The sequence below is a fragment of the Channa argus genome, chromosome 19 (assembly GCF_033026475.1).
Source record: "Channa argus isolate prfri chromosome 19, Channa argus male v1.0, whole genome shotgun sequence".
Taxonomy (NCBI): Eukaryota; Metazoa; Chordata; class Actinopteri; order Anabantiformes; family Channidae; genus Channa; species Channa argus.
This window is the reverse complement of record NC_090215.1, coordinates 21919518-21931829: the sequence shown is the minus strand read 5'-3', so window position 1 is coordinate 21931829 and position 12312 is coordinate 21919518. Positions and strand designations below refer to the sequence as shown.

General features: G+C 41.1%; 1 protein-coding gene across 4 annotated transcripts; it reads left to right on the top strand.

Annotated features, from left to right (window-relative positions):
* The first annotated feature begins 2 nt into the window (after positions 1-2).
* Positions 3-12289, top strand: LOC137104415 (lethal(3)malignant brain tumor-like protein 4). 4 transcript variants are annotated; one of them, XM_067485569.1, is made up of 18 exons: positions 3-95; positions 2320-2374; positions 3331-3416; positions 4188-4292; positions 4383-4518; positions 5149-5240; positions 5353-5495; positions 6395-6471; positions 6554-6639; positions 6756-6866; positions 6959-7073; positions 7159-7258; positions 7358-7486; positions 7576-7653; positions 7918-7991; positions 9486-9652; positions 9795-9857; positions 9945-12289. In XM_067485569.1, the coding sequence occupies exons 1-18, from the start codon at positions 18-20 to the stop codon at positions 10173-10175; spliced, it is 1926 nt and encodes a 641-aa protein (XP_067341670.1). In that variant the 5' UTR covers positions 3-17; the 3' UTR covers positions 10176-12289. The 4 variants fall into 4 exon arrangements, with proteins under 4 accessions (XP_067341670.1, XP_067341669.1, XP_067341671.1 ...); XM_067485568.1 differs by having other exon boundaries at positions 6959-7082; XM_067485570.1 differs by having other exon boundaries at positions 26-229; positions 6959-7082.
* The last annotated feature ends 23 nt before the right edge of the window (positions 12290-12312 follow it).

The following is a 12312-nucleotide window of genomic DNA, read 5'->3' as shown; positions in this document are numbered from 1 at the left end:
CAACCCCTCCTCTGAGCATGCGCAGTGGCCGCTCTTTTTCCGCGTTTCCGTGTTGTGGAGCTGTCAGCAGGCCGAGGCGGGGAGCAGCCTTCGCGGTAAGTTTCTGTCTAAACTCCAAGTAGCGACACCGGCTCCTCTCGGCTCTCTCCGCCAGCTCCTGCTCCTCTTTGCTGCCGCTGCAGCCGCTCTGCGGAGCTCGGAGGACTGCAGACAGACCCGCTGATCACCGGTGGGTCGGAATCGTTTGTTGTTTCCTGATAGAGACTGAATCGGTTCACCGAGGGAGGGGGGCGCAGAACTTCCGCTCAGCCCTTCACAATAAGAGTCTCGATCACTGTAAATTTTATAGCGTTTTTGTTATTGATTTATTATTGATTATTAATCTGCTGATCATTTTCTAAAAGGCCAGTAAAAGACCAGAAGTTTGATTCTTCAGAGAGATACAACAGATACTCGTTAGAAATACAATTATAAGATAAAATATTTTAAATATCCTCTGATTAATGTGTGACACATGCAGAAACAAATATAACAAGTTTAATGCAGCACAAAGATTTCACCATGAGTCTCAAATAAAGTACTAATGTTAGTAGTAATGCTATTGCAGTAGAAGTACTATTACCACACTGTAGCAATATTCAATTAGGGTTTTTATTTGCTCTTTTTTACATAGCATCAAAACCTTGATACTGGGCAAGAACAGATACTTATACCAGTACTCTGTGTCAGTTAGGGACTGCCTCGTGTACTCGTACTTGTACTCTGTGTAATCGGGGACAGGGACAGAGTGTGATTCAGAGTCCTGTAGAACCATGAGTCCGTTACAGGTGATAGTGAGTGTGCATCAGCAGCAGCTTCCTATTTTAGAATTCATCATGGTGATGGTAGAAGTACTGCAGGATTAATAAGTACGCAGATGTTAATACTCAGATGGAAGCGGCTTCTTTTCTTCTCTCAGTAAATAAAAAAAGAATAACATAAAGAAATTAGTATTTTTACTTTAGGAACTTTTATAAACCGTCGACCCGTCGAGAAAATGATGAGCTGATTAATCATCAATGATCATATAATTTATTGAAACACAGACAAGTAATCTGTAGTGAGTACATTTACTTATGAAACTCTAAATACTTACAGATCTTCAGTGTAAGAACTGTTGAGTGCTAATGTTATTAGTATATACTGCGGTATAAGATATTGAGTCTTGTAGTTTTTAGTACTACTATCAGTAACTAGCTGCTTTAATAATGAGGTTTTATTAGACAGTGTTTGTTTGCGCTCTGGTTTACATGAAATAAAGTAAGAAAAGTTAACAAATTTGGATTTTCATATCATTTCTTTTATCAAATCTGACTGACTGCTCACAGACTTTTATTTTGAAGTTGGACATCTGTGCGTTTCCTGTGAGTGTGAGTGCGTTTAAAAGGAGCCGTTTCCTGCTGCCATTAAGATGATAAAGAGTGTTTGTGAAACGGTTGTTAGCACTGATCCATTTTCACGTTCTTGTGGTTTTAAAAAATAAACAAATCAAAGCATTTCTATGTGGTCACACAAACACAGCGAGTATCGACAAATAGTGCAAGTCCTCATATTTATCTCCATACATAAATACACAAATACACATAAAACCCAGTGCTAGGATATAACGGCTGGATATAAAATGTCTAGAAATGGAGATTTTTGAAGCTGGCAAAGATAAATGAGAGGTACAAAATCCCACAAGCAGGAGTTAGCTTCCTCATTAGGTCCACACCATCTGGGAATCAGAGTCATTTGACCAAAGTGTAAGCAGCTCATTTCACTGGAGACATTAGTAAACAGCCTCTTGTAGTTTGACGTAGATTGAATTTTAACCGACGATCTGCCACTAACAAATTTTTGTCATGATTTTTGCCATAATTTCTGCAGCTTGCAGTCTGTTAGTTACATCCTATGATAATAGTCTTTTTAATATAAGAACAGTCTATAAAATGTCAGAAAACACTTTAAAATAGTCAAACATTTTATCTCCAAATATACTTTTTCAGTTTTTCTGGTGTTCGTTATTTACTGTGTTAAGACCCAGTGTTTAACCTCGCTGCAAATTAACTAAAAATATATAAAGTAAACTACTAAAAACATAAATAGTCAACAGGGGGCTCTGTGGTGAATTGGCAGTAGACATTTTTGGTTGTCTATCGTAGACCTTCAGAGGTTTTAATATTCTTTTTTGTAGACTGTATACCTTGTCTTGTGTCCCATGATGGTTTGCCAGTAGCACTGAATGTGTCTGTGTGTTTTGACTATCCCAGCATTTATGTTTATGTTTTGTCTGAACAGAAAAGAACCAAAGAAGAAGAACAAAATATGAAGAACAAAGTCAGCAGCACTCAAGGTAACAAACTTGCTGGTCCAGCTGGGGGACATCCTGCTCTCTGATGGGCCTGTCAGCTGACAGGGAGCAGGGCAGATGTAGGCACTGATTGATTTCAGTTTAGGCTTCCATCAATAATGAAAACAAAATAACTGAAATGAAATGATGACTTTTCCCCTTTCAAGTTCATGATGATTCTCTTACGTTACAGTAATCATTAGATGCTGGATCTCGGGATTATTCAGAAGGAACTGGTTTGGTTTCTTTTCTTATGGGCATATGTATCTCTACAGGAAAAGTGACTTCACTTCCATCAGAATTTATAGCATGGACCAGGGTCCTGCAAAGTTAACAAAAAGTGTTCATCTGTGGACACACAAACCCTACAACAAACAGTTAGCACAGTAAAAGAAGCAGCTTTAATGTAGCATTAAAGTGACTGTCAAGACACACCTGGTGCGTGGCCTTGGATTTGAACTACATCCCAGCTTAATGCTCTACCCACTGATCCACCATGTCACTTCTCCTCAATGGTTATATCGGTTATATCAGATGAAATCTGTGTGTCGGGAAAAACCAGCAGAGATATGATAGTCACAGTCTGTAATATCTTTTAGCTGCATGTTTAATTACGTCTCTTTGAGAAAAAGATTTAAAAAAATATTTTTTAAGTCCCATAAAGATACAATATTTCACATCTCAGGTAAAAATTCATGATTTTATTTCTGAACAAAATCAGCTTGATTAGGATTATTGCCATAATCGAGCAGAGAATCACATTCCCTACATTGAGATCTTTCCGTGTTCACAGAGCAAAGTCAGACTAAGTACATCTGACTCTCCATAGTGGAGTTTCTATAAACGTCATGTGTTTGATCCAGCATCAGCTGACAGATCAGAGCAGGCATTCAGCTGCAGCACACAGCTGTAACCATGGCAACAACTGTGAGCGTGTGTGTTTTTGTTTGTGCTTTCAGTGAGTGTGAAGAGGCGGTCCTGGTCCTGGCAGCAGTATTTGAATGAACAGAAAGCAGAAGCTGCTCCCTTGGCTCTGTTTACACAGGTAGCACACACACACACACACACAGGTAACAAACACATAGGTGGGACACACACATAACACACACATCCACAGGTGACACACTGTGAGGGAATCACATCTATGTAAACACAGCTCAAACAAATTTGGACAGTTGACCCAAATGTTCCCATCAGTTGTTGTTAACTGTCAGTAGATTCTGCAGAGCTGTTCCTGCCAGAAAATAACCCATTAAACTGACAGAGAGCAGAAACATCAGGTGTAAATACACCTGTTTGTTTTTTTTGTTAAAGGGCAACTTCACTGATTTTCAGCTTGCTTCCTATGCCTCTAGTTTCAGGAATAGATGTAGATGAATGCCATAAAATGGTTTTCTGCTTTCCCTATCTCAAAATACTTATATGTTTCTAGATGGAAAATGCTTCCAGATGATATCATCTGGAGGAGTGTTTCAGTTTAGGTGATATCATCTCGTTGCTCATATTATTATGTTTAAGCTGCTGCTCAGAACTCCTGTGGATGACACCTGAACCCCTGATGATAAAAAACTAAATGGAAAATGTACCCAGATGACATTATCATGAGGAGTTTTCTAGCTATACGCATAAACATATTTTTAAAAATAGGGAAGACAGACAAGTTTAGAAACATTATAATACATGTATGTATGAGAGAAATAAACTTATGGAATAAACATGATTCCTACACAGTTCATCCGGCATTTTTAACCAAGCTTTCTCTGGACTGTACTCTCTCTGTCTCTCTGACCTGTCTCTGTTACCGTTTGTGTCTCAGTCTCAGTCCTTTCCCAGTGGGAGATCTGGCTTTAAAGTTGGCATGAAGCTGGAGGGCATTGACCCACTGCACCCCTCCATGTTCTGTGTGCTGACGGCTGCTGAGGTAAGCTCACACACAGACACACATAAACACACACACACACACACAACTGTATGACCCCAAACAGGTGACTCACCCGTTTCTCATTGCCAGGTGATTGGTTGCCGGTTGCGTCTGCACATCGACGGGTACTTGGAGTGCTACGACTTCTGGGTGAATGCAGACTCGGCAGACATCAGACCAGCAGGCTGGTGCAAACACAACAACCACAAGCTCCACCCACCTAAAGGTGAGCACGCCAGTCCACACCCTCTGACAGGTGACCAGCTGACACTACATGACTCTACTGAACGCATTTACATGCACCTAAGTAACCTGGTTATGGGAAATCCACGTATACATGCTGCACAAGCGTAACCTGAATTCTCCTCCACCTCTGACTTATTTTAGAAGCCTGGTTCAAAGATTTTAACTGTATAATGTTGGAAAACGCTGCTTTTTGATTTTCTGTTTGTGTGGCAGCAGGGTGATAGCACAGGGGGAGAGAAAGGAAAGATATACAGCTGATCCACAACAGTCTGAATGTTAAAAATGCACAGGAAAAGTGACTTATTTAGATGTCTACGAGGCAATTTGTGTAAATTAAATTTTCTGTCTGACCTTACCTGGACATTAAACTGCGTTGGTTACACACATGCGCAGTTGGAGAAAGTTGATTAAAAACTTGGTTACGCATATTCTTGCCAGGGTAATCAGCATTCTCTGACAGAAATCTACCTGCGGTAACCAGGTTTCCCTAATCCCCTACCCTGATTTCGGAAACCAGCTTTCCCGTATACATGACACTTAAGAAAAAAGCTTTCCAGAGAAAGCTGATTGTTACCCGGTGTGTAAATGTGGTCACTGTCTCTCTTAACAGGTTACAGTGAGACAGATTTTGACTGGGAGACCTACCTTCAGTCCACTGGCTCTCATGCTGCTCCTGCAACCCTGTTCAACTCTTGCAGTGCAGTCAGTATACACCTGTCTGTTTTTTTTTCTTGTCACACTGCAGTCCATAAACACCTGTCTATCTTTTTGTCATGTGTCATGCTGCAGTCAGTAAACATGTCTTGTCTTTAAGGATTGCGGGTTCAGGGTGGGTATGAAGCTGGAGGCTGTAGACCGAAAGAATCCAGGACTTGTTTGCGTTGCCTCCGTTGCTGATGTCGTTGATGACCGGTTCCTGGTTCACTTTGACAACTGGGATGACACGTATGACTATTGGTGAGACAGACAGGTGGCAGACAGTTGTAGCAACAGTCAGGTTCAGTGTAATATTTAGACAGATCTATTAGTTAAAATAAAATCTATTATTCATAATTATGTTTTTATTTGTGTGTAATGACTTAAAAAGGAATTGTTGTATTTTCTTTATATTAGAATGAGACTTTTACATGTACACAGAGCATGGATCACCTTTACAGAGGCTGCCTCTTTCCACTACCGTGTTTATGCAGTAGCCCAGAGGAGAAACCAAAAACTGGGTTTGGAGAGAATTTAACAGTTTTACAAAGTGGCAGCTTGAATTTGGTAACACACTAGCATCGCTTGATCCAGTCTCCAGAATTTAATTTACAGGACAAATTTAAAACATTCAGGCAGCGTTTCAGTAAGATTCTATATTAAAAACACAGTGTAAAAACATCAGTCTGTTTAATATACAGTAACAGTAACCACGTACATCCATTACATTTAAGGAATGTTATTTTGCATATGACGGACATGTCCTTGTTTGCCCCAAGGTGTAAGTTGTGCACTGAAGCTAACAGGGTTCACTCAGCACTTAAATGCAGTTTAACATCAACAAAAAGAGATGGGGTTGCTGTAACTATACAGATCTGATGCTCTGTTATTAAAAGGCTGATGGTAACCAGAGACGACCTTGTCAGACACCATAGCTGTCTGTCACACTTAGACACGTTTAGGGTTGGTGGTGGTGAGGGGACATTACATTGCAGGGAGCCATCTATTGGTTGTAATGACTGTGGGACCAATTTGGACCAGGTCCAGTCTGTTTTTCGCAGTAGCAGCTGTAATTGTAGTAGTAGTAGCAGCATTGAGCCAACTGAACTATATGTTGATTACCATGTTCAGCTCATCAGTATTATCTTGATGTCAATCAGGTGTAACAGCAGCAGTCCCTACATCCATCCAGTCGGCTGGTGTGAAGAACAGGGACGACCTCTAACTGCTCCTCAAGGTATACTCAATATTTACACAGTATTTACGCTTCAGTACTCGCTGTGATTTTATTCTCTGTAAATGGTCCCTTTGTTTTTTAGGTCATCCCAACCCAGAGAGTTTCCTATGGGCAGAATACCTGCAGGAAACTGGTTCAACTGCTGCTCCAAGTTCAGCCTTCACACTGGTGAGAAGAGGAGGAGGAGGAAGGGAGGGGGTGGAACGTGATTGACGGCTAACCCTTTACCAATCAGAAATTGGCTTTTGATGAATTAACCTTTATCTGTGTCTCTGTCGAATCAGAGACCTCCACATGGTTTCCAGGTGAACCACAGACTAGAGGCTGTAGACAGGAGAAACCCCATGTTGATCCGTGTTGCCACAGTAATAGATACTGAAGACTACAAGATAAAGGTACTACTCACTTTTCTATCTACCTATATGTCTATCTGTCTGTGTACGGGTCTGTCTACATATATGATATAACCAGGTGCATTTACCTGCAGGTGCACTACGATGGTTGGCCGCAGCATTTTGACACGTGGTGTGACAGCGACCTCTGTGACCTTCATCCTGTCGGCTGGTGTCAGCGCACGGGACATCCCCTGGAGCCCCCCCCAGGTCAGACAGGTAACTAAGAGATAGGTCAAACAGACAGATGTCCCATGGTATTAACTGTTTTCTTCTGTGTTTGTGTGTGAGGCAGGTTCCTCCCCTCTGTCCTCCCCCTCTCAGGGCGTGTGTCCCACTCCAGGCTGCAGAGGAGTCGGACACATCAAAGGAGCCAAATACACTGGACACCACAGGTACATCTATCTCACAGACTTGTCTAACTCACCACAGGTAACCACACATTGAATCTGTGCCTCTTTCTCTGAACGTCTCCTTTCCTATCTCTCTACCAGTGCCTTTGGCTGTCCCTACTCAGATATCAACATGCGTAAGGAAGTGCTGCTTCCTGATAGGGTGGGAGGAGAGAGAGTTGTCACCCTTGTACCTGTCATCATGCATCACCATGGCAGCCAGGCACACAGGTAACCATAGATAGGTGTTTACTTGTCTTTCCCTCAGTACCTGTCTCTCACTAGCTGTCTCTTCCTCTACTTGTCTGTCTATTAAACAGGACAGCAGTTGAGATGAAGACAGAGCCCAGAGATGAGACAACGCTGCTTCTTGGAAAGAGAAGAAGACAGACAGACAGGTGCGACAGTTGTAGAGACAGAGACAGCCATTATATAAAACCACAACATGGTTCCTGTGTGTGGACCACTCAAAAAAAAAAATAAGATGTGAAAACAAAAGCTTAAAAAATGTTACTGACATCAGCAGCTTGTACAGAAACGAGCTCCAGGTTTTTTGGCTCTGAAAACACAACTCTTAGTTTACCTGATTTTAAATAAAAGCTCAGAGCAACTGCAGAATGTTTCTGACAAATATGTGAAACATAATAACTCTGTCCCTCTAGACTGTCCCAGCCAATCAAATTTCTCCGTGTGAAACATGAAGAAGAGAAGCTTCATCTCACAACCCTCAGACCAGGTACAGTGTGTACGTGTGTGTGTGTTACCTGGGATTTTCAGTGGAAAACAGGTGTTTTGTGTGTTTGTTCACTTGAACCAGATTCAGATGTGAATAGTCACTGAGCAGAAAACTGAGGGACACCTGACACACTAAGATACTAAAATACTTCCAGATACTTCCGCTTGTCCTTTAGTCAACCACTGATCAGCACTGCCTCCGTTTGCTGACTGAAAATAGGAGGGTTTCAGACGCAGCTCCCCTTATTGACGACAGAGCATGACATTGAGAACTCACGGATCTTTAAGCTACAGCAGGTCCGCACACACTCAGGTCACAGGACTATGGAGACTAATACAACAGATGTATGTAGTAATGACTGCTGACACACAACATTGAATGCAGATGTAACCTAACAACTGCTAAAGGTGACTGGTTCTGTGTTCCCATCATCCCCTGTTTGGATATTTGACGTATTTAAATGGTCTCTTACATAAAAACTACTGTCCCACCACTGTCCATTACAGTGAAACACTCAGCTTCCTCTCTCTTCCTCCTCAACATGTTTCCATGGAAACAGCCACTTCATGTGCCTGCTGTTTCCATGGAAATAGCTCACCATGGCAACTGTCATGTTGGTTGTGCTCTGAAGTACTGCAGCCTCTGATGCCTGTCTCACTGCTCAGCATGGTGAGACAGGATTTTTCTCATCTTCTGCTGATTCTTCATTTATGTTAAGCTGCAGAGTCCCTGTTGGTTTCTGTTGGTCTGATGTTCATTTTAAGACATATTCACACTGCAGCTGAGTCTGAACCAGAGGATGTGACATCAACATTTTCATCTGGATGTGCCTCTAAAGGATTCAGCACCGATATGTTTTTTATGTTTCTGTGTTCACTCTTGGTTTGTGGAATTGAACACATATTTTACACAACAAACCAAACAGTTCAGTGTTTCAGTAAGAGGCATTCTTGCTCCCATGAGGTTCTTTTATGTGTTCCACTACTAAAACTCGTTTTAATGGTATTAAAAATATAAAGTACAGAATCTCTTCACATACACAGGATTTAGAGTAAACCTGTAAACCAGCACCAAGTTTTAAATGAAGTGTGATGTGTGGGACAAAAAGTGTGTAAGGTGAGTATTTGTAGTTACTAAGGTGCAGATAGACAGTTCCTAAGCTATTGCTCTATGACATTGCTATGCTGTTTTTGCCTAAAGACCTCAATTGGTGGTACGTGGTGCTAAAATGCTGCATTCTGAAGACCTTGCCATGTTATTAATAGTGATATTAAGGTGTAGTTGGTTGGTTGCTAAAGTGATTGGTGGTTTCTGAGATGTTGCGTCATGAAGACATTGCTGTGTGGTTGCTATAGGGTAGTTAGGTGGTCTCTGAGGTGTTCCTTAATGGCTGCTAAAATTCAGTTGCTAATGTGTACTTAGGTGGTGGTTAAGGCAGTGTTAAGTGTTTGCTTGAAGGGTTTCCAGCATTTGACCCATGTGTCTCTCCCGCAGCCCCAGAGTCTAGTCTCCAGGCTGCCCTACATCAGTCTGTCTTTCTGTCAGCAATGTCAGCACAGCCCAACCGTGACCTATCTCTCTGTTGGGAGCAACATCGCAAACTGCTGCCTGGGGTTGCTGGAGTCCATGCTGAGACCGTACAACACTGGAGCGTCCAACAGGTCAGTACGAAAGGTCAGACAGTTTAATTCTGTGTCTCTCTCTCTATTTGCTACAGACACAGAATAATGAGGCCACTAATAAGGGAGTCTGAACATAATGGAGACTAGTTTGTCTCTCTCCTACCTCTCTGTCTCTCTGCAGGTGTCTGATTTCATTGAGTCTCTCCCTGGCTGTGAGGAACAGGCGAAACTGTTTAGAGATGAGGTGAGACAACCAGTAAGCTGCTATAGACTTAATGACATCTCATGGAATCTGCTGTGATCTGATTGGTTGTCACGTTTGTCTGTCTAGCAAATTGATGGGCGGGCCTTCCTTCTGCTCACCCAACGGGATATTGTCAGGATCATGTCAATCAAACTTGGACCTGCCCTCAAGATCTACAACTCCATCCTGATGTTTAAACATGCCAAAGACAGGAGCCAATCACATTGTGAGGAAATGATCCAGTTGCACGACAATGACAAGAGTCAATCGCATGTAGAGGACAGGAGTCATTCACACAAGGAGGACGCTAGCACCTGACACCTGCAGCTTAGGACTGACCCAATGTGGAAACAAGTGATTATAGACTCCGCCTTCTCTCTAATCTGTGGGAGGGGCTCCATTATCCATCCAAACACTTTGACTTTTTGATGTCACAACAATAACCTCAGGTGAGTTTTTGTCAGCAGGTAGAAGCCATGTGACATCATGTTGGACATTAGACAAGTCACGCTACCAGGAATACCAGGTTAGTTCTTTAAAATACTGGGACTGGACTGAATCACATTCAAAACCAGTGTTCAAAGAATTCTGGGATATGCTTATGCATTTAGACTTAACAGGTGGAAAAGGTGTGAGGAGGGGGAGCCTGTACATCATAATGTTTCCTCATTTACTACAACAAAATGAAAAATACCTGCACTCGAAAACAAGAAGTCTTCAACAATTTTTATCAACTTTTATGTCTATTACATTTTTAGTTTATTGGTTTTTAAAACGTTGTGCATTGGAACATGGCTGCTGACGATTGGCTGAGACGTTAACAAAATCCTATTGACAAATTACTTCATTCCAAGCTCGTCAGTAATAAACAGTGAATAATTCAGGGAGATGCTATTTCTGTGGTTGCTGCACAGTTGTGTAACTTGATATATACAAACCTCCAGATTTAGTGAAAGAATGTGAAACACGGACAGCAGGAACATGAAAAAGGTTTTTGGGCAGTGCACATGTACAGATTCATTCAGCGAAGACAAACAAATTGATTATTTATAACTATGACAAAAGATCATAAGTCTGAAATGAAATGTGAGTTTCAAATTCCAAGAATGAGGTGATAAAAGTCTCATAATTAGTTAGAAACATGTTAATGGCAACATAAATTCTAAATCTTATCAACAAACAAGTTTCTTTTAGAAAACATCCGATGATGACACTGTGATGTAATGATGACAATGTTTTCTGCCATCATATTTTCCCACATTAGCCACTTCTGAGTGTGTGTTCCTTTCTGTACTTGTGTTCATTTGGACTTTCATGCCAACTAGAGGTCTTGGCTGAGAGTTAAGCTCAGAGCTGGTTAAAATTGTAAATTTGATTGGAGCCCAGGTTTGAGACTTTCTGACTGGTTAACGTATGCCCTCATCCTGGGGGGGAAACTGACTTAACTCAAAAGGCTGTGTGGTACTTTTACTGTTAGTTCTGTGTGTTATTATTCCCAAAAGCATCTTATAGTTGAAATATTGCTGCCAGATTGTCTGAAGGAAAATGTATAATTGTAGTGGGTATTACAAGTGACCATCGAGTCACAAAATCAATATAGGAGTGTATATAAACATATGTTTTTATGTATACACACACACACACACACACACATATACATATATATATGTATATGTATATGTGTGTGTGTGATAAGTAACAGTGTGGTGTTTGAATTTCATTTTTTTTAAATCTAGGCCTTCATCATTACAACCTTTGACTACTGATAAGGTAGAAAACCAGCACGTGCAGACCATTTATAGCCTGCATATTTATCTTTTACCACAATCACCTGAAAAAGTCACTTTGTTTATATTATTTTGTCCCTGCACAACAGCTACTGTACAGTTGTGTGTAACTGTCACCATTAGTGCTGAGCTAAACTGCTGCTGTCTCCAAGAACACTGCTGCCCCAAAGTAATCCTCCTGTCCTCAGAATCTGGACTCAGAGTCCCAAGAACAGGATTTAGAACTTTAAAAACTTTAACATCATTCAAATGTTCCACCTACATTGATCAGTTTGTCAAAGGTGTGGTGGGCGTGCTCACAAACAACCTTTATGATAATTTGAATGATTATTCTCCCTCCCTGATGGACAGAGTTTATATTTCTAGTTTTATTCTCTTCAGTGTTACAAAGAGTCTATATTGTTATCTACTGTAGAGTTCTATTTTAAACTTTATATATGAATTTATATTTGTATTGCAGTCCATCCTAACAGGAAGTTCACACTGACTCCTTCCCTTTGTGATGTCACATTGGGATGTTGGTTGTGTTCCCTCAGGTTTCCACTGTAACAGCTGATGAATAATAGTTTTATTGTTATATTTATATTCAATTTGTCTGCTGTTTCTGTCAGTGTTTGATGAGATCAATAAAGTTTTTGGTCCGAGTGCTGAGCATTGGTTGGTTCATT